This window comes from Pteropus alecto, unplaced genomic scaffold (genome assembly GCF_000325575.1).
Source record: "Pteropus alecto unplaced genomic scaffold, ASM32557v1 scaffold7, whole genome shotgun sequence".
In the NCBI taxonomy this organism is placed as follows: Eukaryota; Metazoa; Chordata; class Mammalia; order Chiroptera; family Pteropodidae; genus Pteropus; species Pteropus alecto.
Genome location: NW_006494614.1, coordinates 21,651,626 through 21,667,671, shown reverse-complemented (window position 1 = coordinate 21,667,671; position 16,046 = coordinate 21,651,626). Strand labels below are relative to the sequence as shown.

At 33.5% G+C, this 16,046-nt stretch overlaps 1 protein-coding gene and 1 pseudogene across 1 annotated transcript in view; one reads left to right on the top strand and one right to left on the bottom strand.

Annotated features, from left to right (window-relative positions):
• The window catches only part of RIMS1 (regulating synaptic membrane exocytosis 1), a 416,356-nt gene that overhangs the window by 218,214 nt on the left and 182,096 nt on the right, over window positions 1–16,046 (top strand). The window contains 3 exon segments of the mRNA XM_025042852.1: window positions 12,281–12,621; window positions 15,691–16,043; window position 16,046. The exon segment at window position 16,046 is cut by the window's right edge and continues 506 nt beyond it. Coding sequence (XP_024898620.1) covers window positions 12,281–12,621; window positions 15,691–16,043; window position 16,046 — 695 coding nt within the window.
• Window positions 4,829–4,947, bottom strand: LOC112474847 (annotated as a pseudogene).

The following is a 16,046-nucleotide window of genomic DNA, read 5'->3' as shown; positions in this document are numbered from 1 at the left end:
AATCACACATTTACACATTTGTTATTTTGCAGTTAATGCTCATAGTTCTGCTTAGATGTATGAGTAAGGTCAAATTTTGTTCAACTCTTCTGCATTCTTACTGATTTTTATTGTGCATGTTCTATCAATTACTTAGAGATGTGTTAATATTTCCCACTATACTTGTGATTTACCTATTTTTAAAATTGTCAAGTTCTGCTTTATATATGGTCAGACTATGTTGTTAATGCATATAAAATTGGAGTTTAGTGTCTTTTGGTTGGATTAATCTTTTATTGTAATGAAATGAACCTTTTTTTTTATCTCTAGTAAGTTTTCTTGCTTCAAATCTACTTCATCTGATATAACTACACTCACTTTCTTTTGGTTAGTGATTGCATGATATTTCCTTTACTTTCTTTTCATTTAATATCTCTTTATCCTATATTCAGGAGTATCTCTTCAAATAACCAATTAGTTGAGTTAGGTTGCTTGCAAAATTCTGTTTGATGATATTTTTCTTTTAATTGGAACAGTTATTGTTTATATCCTATGAATAGCACTGTATTTGTGTTTAAATTTACCATCTTACTTTGTATTTTCTATTTTTTCCTTTATTATCTACTTTTGAATTAATTATATTTAGCATTCTATCCTTTCATTAGCTTGTTAGTGATACATTCTTTTGCTATTTTATTTATCCACAGAATCTTGTTATTAATGTTTAATGTATATTAATATATTTTCCCTCTCTGGAAAATACAAAAACTATATATTACATTAACACAATTTACCCTTTCAACATTTTATGCTATTATGATTTATTCTACAAGATAAAGTTTCTAAATAATTATTTTTTTGCCTTCAGTATTCATTTAGATTTACCAATTGTTGCTCTTCATGCTTTCCCATATTTTGTTGCCATCTGGTATCATTTTCTTCTGCCGAAAACTTTTCTTAGTATTTCCTTTACTGTGGTTGGTTCACCAGGTAGCACATTCACTTTTTGTTAAAATCAAAATGGCTTTATTTTTTAAAGGATATTTTTTACTATTATAAAATTCTATTTGGCATTTATTTTGCTGGTTTGCAGACCTTCTCACTGTATCCTCACATAGTTGCGGGGGAAGAGAGCTCTGGTCTCTTTCTCTTCTTCTAAGGACACTAATCCCATCATGGGATCCCCCGCTCACATCTAAACCCAGTTACATTCCAAAGGCCCTATCTCTAATATCATCACATTGGGGACTAGGGCTTCAAAGTAAGAAGGATATGAAGAGGGCAGAAACATTCAGTCCATAGCAATTGGTTTTGGAATATCATAGCTTCGAGTATTATTTCTGCTCCATACTCTATATTCTCTTTTTCTAGGACTCCAAATACACATATGTTAAACCTATTTAACCGTGCTTCATGTATGTCTTATGATCATCCATATTTTGTATTTCAATATATTTTTTCTCTCCCTAATTTAGCCTGCATATTTTATCCTAATTTGAGTTCACTAATCCTATCTTCTGTTTTGTCTAATTTGAAAGTATATTGATCTACTGAGTTCTTAATTATTACCGTTCATTTATTTTTCAGTTCTAAAATTTCCATTTGATTCTTTTATATAGTGTTTGGTTCTCTGTTTAAATTCTCCACTTCGTCATCTAATTTATTGAACATGTTGAACAACATATTGAAATATGTGTCTTATAACTCCAATATATAGATCTGCTATGGGTCTGTTCCCATTATGTGGTATCTCTCCCTTTCCCTCTCTCTCTCCTTATCCTTCTCCCTGTCTCTCTTTGCCTCTCTCTGTCTTTCTGTCTCCAGCTCTCTCTCTTTCTTTCTGTCTTTATGTGGTGTTGCCCTCGGTATACATAGTAATTTTCGTATAGATGCCTCATATTTTTCATGAAAAATTACAGATATAATTTGAGGCTCTTACGATGTTATTATCCATTAAAAACAGTACTTTTGCTTCTTCCAGGCAGTAAGAGTTGAGGCACATTGCATTAATCTAATCAGGGATTGAGTTTGTTTGAAGCTGGGAGGCCATGGGCCCATCTAGTCTAAAGACAAAGGGGAAGAAATGGTACTACTGGGGCCCTAGGAGAACAGAGGAATGAGGAGGCCACTTAAGAGGAATGATAGAGGGATGAAGTCATTGTTTAAACTACCAGTAACACAGAGGAAAAAAATACCCAAACTTTTCTCTCCTGGCCTCTGGCTCCTATTGGTGCCTCTTATTTGAGAGAAATGACATCTTAACAATACTGAGTTTTCCATTCATTAAATATGATTTATTTCAATATTTATTTGATTTTTATATTAGTCTGCTTGAGCTGCCATAACAAAATACCATTTACCCATCAATGAGTAGTTAGGTTGTTTCTGTATTTTGGCTATTGTAAATAATTCTGCTATGAACAAGGGAGTGCATATATCTTTTTGAGTTAGTGTTTTCTTCTTTTTCAAATACTCCAAAATGGAATTGCTGGAGTATGGTATTTCTATTTTTAATTTTTTGGGGAACCTCCATACTGTTTTCCAGAATTATTGCAACAATTTACGTTCCCACCAACAGTGCGTAAGGGTTCTCTTTTCTCCACGTCTTTGCCAACACTTGTTATTTCTTTTTGATAACAGCTATTCTAACAGGTGTGAGGTGACAACAAATGGTTTTGATTGGGATTTCCCTCATGATTAGTAATTTTGAGCATCTTTTCATGTGCTTTTTGGACACTTATATGACCATCTATATGTCTTCTTTGGGAAAATGTCTATTCAGATTTTCTGCCCATTTTTTAATCAGATTGTTTATTTTTTTATTGTATGAGTTCTTTATATATTGTGGATATTAATCTCTTAACAGATATATGATCTGCAAATGTTTTCTCCCATTTAGTAGGTTGCTTTTCGTTTTGTTAATGATTTCCTTTGCTATGCAGAAGCTTTTCCATTTGACGTAGCCCCACTTATTGATTTTGCTTCTGTTGCCCTTGCTTTTGGCATCAGATCAAAAAAAAAAAAAATCATCACCAACACTGAAGTCAAAGAACTAACTGCCCATGTTTTCTTCTAGAACTTTTATGATTTCAAGTCTTACATTCAAGTCATTAATCTATTTTAAGTTAACTTTGTGTTTGGTTTAGGATAGTGATCCAGTTTTATTCTTTTGCATGTGGCTGTCCAGTTTTCCCAACACCATTTATTGAAGAGACTGTCCTTTCTCCATTGTATGTTCTTACTCCTTTGTTGTAAGTTAGTTGACATTATTTGCTTAGCTTTATTTCTGGGTTCTCTGTTGATCTGTGTGTCTGTTCTTATGCCAATACCATACTGTTTTGATTATTATAGCTTTGTAATATAGTTCGAGATTATTGGGCTATTTGGGGTCTTTTGTGGTTCCATACAGATTTTAGAATTGTTTCTACTATTTCTCTGAAAATGTCATTGGAATTTTGATAGGGATTACATTGACTCTGTAGATTACTTTGGGGTAGTATGGACATTTTAACAATATTAGTTTTTCCAATCCATCAGCACAAAATATGTTTTCATTTACTTGTGTCTTCTTTAGTTTCTATTATTAATGTCACATAGTTCTCAGTGTACAGTGTTAAATTTATTCCTAGGTATTCTGTTTGATGCAATTGTAAATAAAATTGTTTTCTAAATTTCTTTCTTATAGTTTATTATTGGTGTATAGAAATAAAACAGATTTTGTATATTGATTTTTTTATCCTGCAACTTTAATGAATTTGTTTATTCTAACAATTTTTCAGTGAAGCCTTTAAGGATTTCTATATATGAGATCATGTCATTTGCAAATAGTGTCATTTTTACTTATTCCTTTCCTACTTGGATGCCTTTAATTTCTTTTTCTTGCCTAATTGCTCTGGCTAAGTCTTCCAATACTATGTTTAGTGGCAAGAGTTGGCATCCTTTTTACCATTAAATTTGATGTTAGCTGTGGGCTTGTCATATATGGCCTTTATTATGTTGAGGTAAATTCCCTCTATACCTACTTTGTTGAGAGTTTTTGTCATAAATGGATATTAAATTTTGTCAAATGTTTTTCTGCATCTATTGATATGATGGTATGATTTTTATTCTTTAATTTTTTAATGTGGTATATCACACTGACTCTTTCATGAATGTCGAATCATCCTTGCACCTCTTAAATAAATCCCATTCGATCATGGTGTATGATCCTTTTAATATACTGTTCAATTCAGTTTGCTAATATTTTGTTGAATATTTTTACATCCATGTTCAGCAAGGATATTGGCCTGTAATTTTATTTTCTTGTGGTGTCCCGGCTGGTTTTGGTATCAGAGTGACGCTGGCCTCCTAAGATGGATTTGGAAGTATTTTATTCTCTTCTACTCTTTGGAAGAGTTTGAGGATTGGTATTAAATCTTCTTCGAATGTTTGGCATAATTTCTCAGTGAAGCTGTATGCTCCTGGACTTTCATCTGTTGGGAGATTTTCAGTTACTGATTCAATCTCCTTACAAGTAATTGGTCTGTTCACATTTTCTGTTTCTTCATGATTCAGTTTGAAAAGTTGAATATTTCTCGGAATTTATCCATTTTCTATTCTGTTGTCTAATTTGTTGATGTATAATTGTTTCTAAGAGGAATATTGGCTTTCAATTTTATTTTCTTGTAACAAGTTTCCTTATATCAGGAGTTTAGTATTAGGGCTAAGCTAACATGATAAAATGAGTTCAGAAATGAAAATAGTTCCTCTTTTTTAAATTTATTTTTATTTTTTAGCAAGGCAACCCTTCGTTGACCTCACAGATTGCAAGGACCTTGTCAGTTTACAATCCCTTATTTTTTATTTTTTATGCCTACAGCATCTGGGCTTCTTAGGTGGTCTCCTATCCAAGTACTAACCAGGCCCAACCCTGCTTAGCTTCCAAGATCAGACGGGATAGGGCTTGCACAGGGTGGCGTGGCCATAGACTCTTATTCTTTTATAAAAGGAAAGTTCATGTAAGATTGATATAATTTACTCTTTAAAGATGTTTAAAGTAATTTTCCAGTGAAGATAGCTGGTTCTAGAATTTCCATTGTAAGTTGTCTTTTAATTATAAACTCAACTTCTTTGCCAGTTAACGGCTATTCAGATTTTCTGTTTCTTCTAGAGCCAGTTTTGATCATCTGAATTTTTAAAGAAATTTTTCTATTTAACCTATGTTAATTAATTTATTGACATAATGTTCATAATGTTCTCTTATTTATCTTTCTAATGAATCTAAGATCTGTAGTGATGTCTCTTGGTAATTATAATTTTTATTATTTTTCTTGATCAGTCAAGGGAACATTCATCAATTTTATTCATCCCTTCAAAGAGACAATTTCTGATTTCAGTAATTTTTCTGTAGGTTTTTTGGTATTTAAATTTTATATTTCATTGATTTCCACTCTTACTTTGTTTTCTTCTTTATCCTATATTTTATTATTTTTGTTAACTTATTTCATTAATTTTGTTCTACTTAACATAGAGACTTAGATCATTGATTTTATCATTGTTTCTTTTGCAATGGGGTGTTTATAGCTACGGTTTTCTCTGTAAGAAGTATGCTAGCTACATCTCATAAATTTTGATATGTTATATTTTATTATCATTGAGATTAAAACACATAAATTTTAATACTTCTTGTAATTTCTTCTTTGACCTTGGCATATTTACATATGTGTTGCTTAATTTCCAAAATTATGGTATTTCTGAATTTTGAGTTTTTTTTAATTGTGTTTTAATCAGAGAATTTACTCTGTATGATACCATTTATTGTATATGCCTTCTCAAAAAAATTTTTTTCAGAAGGGGTTGTGATCAAAATATATGAAGACCCTGTTTATATCTCTCATGGAATCTACTGGAGTAAGAAGTGTAGAGGAACTAGAATGGAGCCCTATGTGTGACACCAACATTTAATAAAATAATCAAGAAGGAAGATTTTAGCAAGAAATATAAGAAGTGATACAAGTCAGAAGTGGACCAGAACAAAGTTGTCATTGAGATCCAGAAACCAAAAGAAGATGGGTTGTCATGAATTCCAAATACTACTCAAAACAGCTCAGTAAGAGGAGGGCTAAAAAGTGTCCATAAGTGGAATTAGCACTATGGAAGGGATCACTAATATTTGTGAAAAATAATTAAATACAATTTGGGGGAATGGAGTTAGATTTGAAGGATGTGAGAAATAAATGGAGTGTAAGAAAATGAAGAGGATATTAATTTAGTTTAACAAGTAGCTTGACTTTAAAGAGGATAGAGAAAAAAAGTGACTAGAGGGGTAATAGGTATAAAGAATTGTTTTTATTAGAAGAAAAGTCTTGATTATTTTATTTTAATAGTTCTACGCCATGAGGGAAGGAGCAATAGAGAAGACAAGGTTGAAGACACAGGAAAATGAACGGGTCAGTTATGGAGTGAAGTACTCACTAGGCAGATGGGGTGGGATCCAGAGTGCAGGTGTACCCACTTACTTTCCATGAATGGAGGAACATCTTATAATGTCAGACAGAACAGATAATAAGGATTGGTGTGTGTTCGGATACTACTAACACAAAGATTCTTAGATTGCATAAAAAATACAATTCGGTCCTGTGCTATACATAAAAAAAAGATACACCTCCAACAAGATGCCACAAAAAGATAACCTAAAGGTATGGGGAAACTATTTGTCAAAGATGAGCCCAAACAGTAATAATAGCGGTATTAGAATTCAATTCATGAAGATTTCACAGTTGATTCCCTAAATTTTATTCTCAACATGGCAACCAGACGGATCATATTAAAATCTAAGACATATTAGGTCACTTCTCTGCTCAAAACCTTCCCATAGCTCCCTTTTACTCTCATAAAAGTCAGTCTTTGCTATGACCTACAAAGACCTATCCAGTCTGACCCCTGTTGCTTTACTGAAGCCATCTCACACTGCTTAACCCAGCACTTGGCTCTAGCTATTTCTTGAAGCCACAGGCATAAGCCATCTAAAAGTCCTTTCCACTTGCTGTTCTTATAGCCTGACACACTTTCCCCCAGATAACTGCCAGATATCATTCCTACTCAAATATCACTTTCTCAATTAAGTTTTCCCTTGACCAACCAGTTTTAAATTGAATTCTGCCACTACACAGAATGCTCTAACACTCTTCTCTTTTCATTTGTTTCATCTAGCATGTCTCATATATTTGCTGTTAACATTTTATCTTTGTGTTCTTTGACTGGCACATAAATTCCACAGGCAAGAATTTTGTCCATTTTGTTCACTGCTGTGTCTCTAAGTGTCTAGAACAATACCTACCGCATAATAGACCCTTAAAAATGTTTGTTGAAATCATAAGTATGTACAGTGCGACACTTTATATTACAAAGAAAAATAACATTCGCCTTTAGTTTAAAGACATATCTGCAGTGAGTTTTTATATGTTGTTAAAAATCATCAGATTTTAAAATGCAGAACTAATGTTGTCAGGTTTTGGTTACAATTTGGCACAACCTTCTGGGAGGCAATTTTGCAAAATACACGAAGAACCTTAAATAGTGCATAGTGATTATAGCAGAAGAGCCTTAAATATGTTTTACCCAACAATTTGATTTTTCCAATACAGTCTAAAAAATAAATTACCTTAAATATGAAATCAGTTCGATCAACAGTTTTTCACTTCAGCATTCTGTGTTAATGTGAAAGAATGTAAACAGTTTAAGGGTTAGGCAAATGATATATAATCTCTACAGAATATTTTATAGTATTAAATTATTTTAGAAACATTTAGAATCACATGGAAATATTTATACTGTAATATTAAATAAATAAATAGCAAAGTTACAGTGGAATCTGTTATTTTAAATTTGCATCGTAAAATTAAACCAAAATGCTTGTAGTGGGACAGTGGGATAGGAGTGCTTTAATCTAACAGGAAGCATTCCATATTATATTTTATTGATATTTTATTTATATTCCATATTATAGTTTCTTTCATAAATCCACTTCATGTATTTTATAAACTTACAAAAAGAAATAAACTAAAGCTATGAAATAGCTACAACAATAACAGAAACACACACACAGAAACAAGTACCAAAGAGAACTCTCATTTTCACCTACTCTGTCAATTATTTTCTACTATTTCATCAACTGTTGTCAACAAAGTTGAAATATCACCTTCATAATTTTCTCCCCAGTTTCTGCTGGAGTGAGTGCTTTCACTGAATAAAGTAAGAAAAATAAGTAAAATTATTCAGAAACTGCAGCATCTATAGTGAAGTTGAATATCTCCTGTTTTCTGTTGCATGTTTTTCAAAATGGTAGTGTAACAACTTTTGAATAAAGTGTTATATTAAATAAAAGTCATATTTAAAAATTTATATATAAAATATCGAATGAAAATTTAAACACAAGTTACCTTTTATTTTTTTAAAAAAACTTTCATACTTATATTTATTCATGTTGTAATACTAAATACCTCAGATAGGTTCTTATAAGCAAGATGTGTTAATGTAAGAATTCTGTACCTGTTTGACATGAATCACCTTAGTAATATTATTGAAAGTATATCTAAGGCACATTTCTTCTGTTCTGTGTTTCTGAGTTTATAAACATTTCATGCGAAGGCAAGTATAAAGTATTTTTTCCACTTGAATAACATTTTTCTGCCAAATTCATGGTTTTATCTATGAAATTCATATATATTTTCATTCTCTTTTGTGTGTGTGTGTGTGTGTGTGTGTGTGTGTGTGGTAAGGAGTGTTTAATTTTTATTTCTCTGTGTAAAATATTCTTATGGGTTTTAAAGATGATCTACTGTATTTATTAAGTGGCAAAGATGGACTTAAGATGCTGTTAGAGCAAAAGGTCAGAATAAATTTTCAAATATTTTTCACATTTCTGATGTATGGCATGGACTTTCAGAACCCATGTACATCACAATAATCTTTCATTCGTGTTTGTATTTGGTTGCTTAACATCGGTATATTGTTAAGCTATTACACAGAACTGCTTTAGTTTAGATTAATTTGGAAAACATCCCAGGGTACTTAATCAGGGTATAATCCTGCATAGTGCAGTCTCTAAAAGGTAGGGGGGAGTGTGTGTGTGTGTGTGTGTGTGTGTGTGAAATAAATAGAAATGTTTTTGGTAGAAGTAATTGTCTTATCCTCTTTTAAAAAAAATTAGTTAAAAGCTCCCCATTCCACTTTTGGATTATCTATATAGTTTCAGGCAAGCATAATAAAACTTAACACTGAATTCAGAAACGTACATAACTGTGATACTTCTTGGCAACTGACTTTGGCTCTTTTCATACATGTCTGTGATGATTTATAAAAATTGTTGAAAAGTATGACAAAATGTCATACTTTTATATTCTCTTATATTTTCTTTACAATTCATATAAGCAATTTCCTTTTTAGTTTTAAACTTTGTGGCAAGAGTAATTTATGTAACTAGTTTTGAGATTGAGAGATGGTATTTTAATAAAAATATTTTGACTATAATGTAGTTCATTTTGCTTTCAAATTGGAGGATAGATTGACCACATTTATAATTAATTTTGAAATATAATTCTAAAAATGTTGTGGTACACAAGAAAATAACACATAGGAAAAATTTGGAATTAAAAAATATTTTTCCTAAGTGGTAAAAATAGACAAAACTGTGAAACATAGATGTAAATGAATAAATAATAGTCTGAAAACATTAATTAAAGTAACTTCTTCTGTTTCCCACTACCTGTACACTTGTCAATAAATCTGAAATAATAAATGAATCATTAAATTTAACTATAATTAATAACTATTTTGTTTGTTTTTATCGATCCTGTAGCAATTCCGCAAATATTAAAAATGTGGAACTTTCCCAAATCTGACAATTACTTTTCACTGGCCCATTTTTATAACACTGAAAAATGTGAAGTAATCAAAATAAGAATTTTCTAGAAAACATAAAGATGTATGATGAAGAGCCTCCTTTACCCTTCTTTTTATCAGTATTATTATGCTCCTTTTTGCCTCTTTCTGCTAACTCCTTTTTGGAATTTTGTATTAATTGTAAATTTTATCGTGTTTTTCTTTATGGTTTTAAAGAAAATTCATATTTATCCTAAGGATGATTTAATATTTTTGTAGAAAAAGGACTTAATTTAGATGATAATATTTTGCTTATAATTAGTGTAATAAATACAAATTTAATGTCCACTTATTTGATTTAAAACAGTCGATGTTTCACACCAATATCCTTGAACTGCAGCAGGTCCTCAAGTAATGTTATTTCTTTAATGTCTTTTCCTTATAGTGTTGACAAGATGCTGTAGGAACCTAACTCTTGTTTATACCAGTTAGCCTATGGTAAATTTGTTTTTGTTATGTTATTTTACTTAAAGTTGCGGAACCTATCAACAACATTAAGTGAGTACTTGCTGTACATGGTATGGTTTCAGATCTGCTCATCACCGTCTTGTCACCTCAAGAGGCAATCAGCAAGGAAGCACATCACCTGTTCCCTTCCAGGGTCTGGGCAGAGGAGAATCGGTGTCACTGTGCATGGAAGTCCAGGCCCTGGGGTATAGCCCCCTATAATGTGATCCTTGATACGTCCACATACAGCCAATCAGTATTTCTGAGAAACCTTATTTATGACTTAAAAAGATTGTGATACATTGTGTATAATGTAGTCTTATTTGGAAATTGAAGATACAGTCCACAAATCTTTTATTTTTATATAGGCTTACACAATGCATTCTTCATCTTGTTTAACATCTTAGTAAATGAGAATTCTGCGATATCAATTGTCATATATTGTGTAGATGTTATACCTAACTACTTTTATGAACTTAGTTCATTTTATGATCTAAAGAAATGTAGAGGAGTAAATTAATCTTTAACAATCTTAAATTTTTTTGTAAATATCTCTGAGTCTTAGTTTTCCCTATATTATTAATTCATTTCAGTTTCTTTGCTTGGAAAGCAGTAGTTTTTCACAGTTTATCTGCAATATTTTCTACGTCAAAATATATATTACTTTTCTCCCTCTTTTTCTTATTCTCACTTTAGCTTTTATTTTGTCAAATTTTATGGCTACAGTTATTATAATTTGTCTCCTATCCATCTGAATGCTTTCAGTAGTACATTTTCTTCTTTTTGCCAAATAAACATAACTTCTTTTACTCATATTTTTTTCTCACTCAATGTATCTAGGATTAATTCATTCTTATGTGATATTTTTGAGTAACTGTTAACTGAGTTAATATTGGTGAAAATGAGGACCTAGAGCTTGGTAATCAATTTTTCTTGGAGGAGTTGTTTCTGAAGTACAAAGGAAAACAAAAGTGTATTCAAAGGAAATCAACTAAGGCAGCGAAATGAACTCATACCACGAAGCAGAGGTATTGGTGATACTTGCAGAGAAGGCTCACAGGCTGCAGGCACCTAGCATAGCTCTATATCTGCCAGGTGTCACTGTTAGTACTAATTTCTGTTATCATTGTCCTCATTATTATATTCATTTTAAATGTCACTAAGAGCAGAGCAGATGTATAGATTTATTTTAAGTGGTCATACATCTTAAAATTTATTAGTGGCTATGTTTCTAAATGACTGTTCCGAAATAGCTCTCTTAGTGGAAACTATATCGGAGTTGTCACATATGAATAAACCCAGCCCCAGATTTATTGATTTCGTAAATATGTGCAAGGAAAATTATGTTTAATAGCATAAAATAAACTCAATGTTAGTTTATTACTAAGAAACTAGAGAAAATATACAGCTTGACCTTTTCTTTTGTGCCTATCTTTTATAGTTTGTTTCATGGGAATATATTTTAATATTCACTTTAATAATGGATGATTTTTGAAAAAACAGATATCTTCTAAATCATTTGAGATACTGATATTTATGTATTTAAATATTAATTCTATAGCTCCTTAAAACATTTTTCTAAACAATCAATTACCCTGCTTAGAACATTTTATATTTTAAATGAAAGTTCAGAGTGAGTCATACAAAATGAGATGGATAAATGGTAGAAGGAAACTCAGAATCATAGGATTAGAATGCCAAGAAAAACTCTACCCTGGTTACACAGAGGCATTATAATTGCAGATGGGTCCTGGTCCAGACATTCATATACTTGATTGTGACTTGTGCAAAGATCATTTCCCCAAGAAATTTATGAAGATAAATATGAAAATGACAGCATACATTTTTCCTTAAAAGATATTTCAATGCGATGAAAATAAAATTATTTCTAAATGGCATACGAAATTTATATTGTTCTCTCTTCTTCAAATAGGTTATGTGGGTATGCAATTTATGTCGAAAGCAACAAGAAATCTTAACCAAATCTGGGGCCTGGTTCTTTGGAAGTGGCCCTCAGCAGCCAAGTCAGGATGGAACCTTGAGTGATACAGCTACAGGTGCTGGTTCTGAGGTACCCAGAGAAAAGAAAGCACGGCTCCAAGAGCGATCACGGTCTCAGACACCCCTGAGTACAGCAGCTGCCTCCTCCCAGGACACGACTCCTCCCAGTGCACAACCAGACCGGAGCAAAGGGGCTGAGCCCTCACAGCAAGCCATGGGGCCTGAACAGAAGCAGGCTGCATCCAGGTCTAGAAGTGAACCTCCAAGAGAGAGGTAATAGTTCATTAACCCCATAAGCAAAAGGCAAGATCTTGCATTGAGAGCAAACCCATTTTCAAGAATTTAACTGCTAATAAGAGAAATGTGTGGAAGAGGTCCTTCTCAGGCCCCACATGGAAGACAGTAACAGGCCAGAGGTGCTTTGTTTATCTCTAGAATGTATCATACCTTAGGAGATCTTTGTTGAGCAGCTTTCTTTCATGTTATACACAGATGTAAACAATTCACCTGGTTGAGCTAGTAACTTCTAACCCTGAATTCAGAAAAGCTATTAGATCATTTATTCACTTATAGAATTAGTCCTTTAATTAAAAGTATGCCCTGAGAGAATATGACGTCTGAACCTGACCTGCTGGAGGATGCGTGGGTACATCTCTTCAGGAGGTTGGCGGGTTGGGGAATGTGACCATTGCTAAGAGTAGGCTTGGCTGCTTTTGTTTGTGTAACCCTTATTTAGCCCACTGGGTGGGAGAGCAGGCTCCAAGGAAGGCTTTTGCTTCCCTTTTCAAACAAAGCCCATAAATGATTAAGGACTTCAAAGTTAAACATGTCTGGATTCCAGTCCTGGCTCTGCTATATTAGGCAGTAACAACCCACCTTTCAGGGCTGTGGCAGGGATTAGATGAGAACATCTGTTCAGGTTCTGGCATATGGTAGGCATTTGATGAATGTACCTATTCAGCCAGTAGCCATTGTGTATTTACTCTATTGTGCCAAGAACCAGAGGGTACAAAGATGATTGGGACACGATCCCTTTTCTCACAGACCCTAGGGAAGTTACCACACAGTATCCTAGGGAAGACAGACACCTGGGCACTTATTTGTACCAGAATGCTGATTTGATCAAAGCTGGAAAATACATTATTGTACTTTGGGAGCTGCAGGAAAGAGGAGGTGCCTTCTAAATTAAGCTTTGTAGGATATCCAAGAGTTGTAGGGTAAGTAAACAGAGGAAGAGAGGACATTACAGGAAGACAGAATAAATGTACCTAAATTATGTGGAGAGAAGACAGAAAAGACATCCTCAGTGAAGGAAGAATTAGTTATAGCTTTTGGTGACAAACTGTTGTGGGTTAAGAAGAGATAAAAATATTGAAAGTGCTGTTTGGGATTTGTCAGAAAATAATATCTTCAAATAAGATACAGAATTTGGTGCTGTAAGGTTTCTGAAGAGAAAATATTAATCTCGTTTTTGACATGTAGTTTAAAAAACTTTAAAAATTCAAGAATAAGAATTGAGAAGAGACTATTTGTTTTGAACTTTTAGATGAAATCTGCAAAAGGTTGATAGGGGCAAATGTCCCTTACTGATTATATAAATTACTTGCTAATTATGTAAATGCTAAAGAAATCAATGAAGACAAGATAGGTGGTGACTTCAGGGAGGGAAGACTGAAAGAATGGCAGTCTATTTTAAGTTATTGAAGAATTCTTGATCATATTTTGTACACTCATCAGGAGCCACAGGAAGTGAAACAAAGGTAGAGGTGAGAAAAAGGCATAATCAGTGAAGTAAAGAATCGGAGTCTGGAGAGCTCCTTCCATTTGCAAATATTCTATCTTTTCATAAAGCATTTTCACAGATGGTGTCTCCTTTAACTCTTATATGAAGTCCGCAAGGTCAGCATTATTTATCAGCGTTTCAAGAAAAATTGACTCAATATAAAGTAACCAGATCACCTATGGCTTAAGGAGCTACTAAATGTTTGCAGAACAATCATCAGCTTTTATGAAAACTGTATTTGATAATGATTGATACATGTTCATTAGGCCCCTTACAATGTCACTCCTGCAATTCCACCTTCTGATGAAAATTCCTTTCACTTCAAGGGACAAATGTGATGTTAATGCCTCAAGCAGAATTCACATGCTTCTGTTTTGCTTTTTTATGCCATTTGAAACCTTTTACCCTTTCTTTTCACCATCACCAGCCTCTCCTCAAACTGACCCATATCTTAGCAATTACTACTTTGGTAACCCACAGTAGAAATTTTCTCATCATGTATTTTTTTTCTCAATTTTTGTTCATGGCTTTTGCTTTTGGACTTCCAGTCAAACCATGTTCCCTCTGGAAAGCCCTCTCTATGGACCTCAGGATTCCAAAGAATCTTAGGTTGCCTCCATTTTAAATTCATAGTAGATTGTATAGTGTCATAATGCTACGCTAAGGCATCTACTTTTTGTAACTACTGGTGGAACTTTGCAAAATCAGGTGCACGCCAGTGTACAGAGAGAGGAGGAAAGGAGCAACCGAATGATACATCTATAAAATTCAAAGATTGCCAACCCCCTTAACTTTTATCTTTGCTAGTGCCTTCAACGGGATAAGAGAAAAGTAGAAGACAAAACCGTTTTCTTCTTTTGGACTGTTCTGAAATGAGGGAGAGGGAAAGGAGGGAGTAAAAATGAATAATTTCAAATTTTTCAATTTCTAATATTTTTGTCCATAGAAAGTAAAATGAAGGTTAAGTTTCAGGCATTTAGGGAATTCACTAACCAATTCCCTAAAAAAGTGTTTGGGTGCACATGACTTTGTTAAAATTAGTTTTGTTCTACTATTGAAGAAGTGCTATTTGATTTGATTTATGAATTCGACATACTTGTATTCATATTTCTTTAAAACTTTGTTATGATTGTCCACATGTATTGTCCAAATATATATCCAGTATATATTTAGTTTTGAATTGATGTGCATATTATCTCTTGCTCCTGTATTATTACCTATACTACATTTTTAGTCTTTGATTCACAAGCCAGTGGTTAGGATAAAACTTGTTCATTTATTGAATTTATTGATGCTTTTTACCTAGTCTAGTTAATTCGCAGAGAATTTTAAATGTGCGAACTAGTCCTTAAGTCCCTGAACATATTGTAATGGGAAAGAGCTTTATTTAGAAAATTAATCAGATATACAGGTTTAATGTCGTTCCGTCATGTTGCTTTTTAATTAGACATCGAATTATAACTAATTATTTGAAAGGAGTTAAATCTGGAATAGGGAGAGCTGGTCTTCACTTTAAGCTTTACACACTGCTCTCCTTGACGTTCCTCTGTATATCACAGGAAGAAGACTCCAGGGCTCTCAGAGCAGAATGGCAAAGGCGCTCTGAAGAGCGAGCGGAAACGCGTGCCAAAGTCCTCGGTGCAGCCCGGAGAGGGGGCCATGGAAGAACGAGAGCGGAAAGAAAGGCGGGAAAGCCGAAGGCTGGAGAAAGGGCGGTCCCAGGACTATCCCGACGTGCCGGAAAAACGAGAGGACGGCAAAGCCGCGGACGAGGAGAAGCAAAGGAAAGAGGAGGAGTACCAGACCAGGTACCGCAGCGACCCGAACCTGGCGCGGTACCCGGTGAAACCGCCGCTGGAGGAGCAGCAGATGCGCATGCACGCCCGAGTGTCCCGCGCGAGGCACGAGCGGCGCC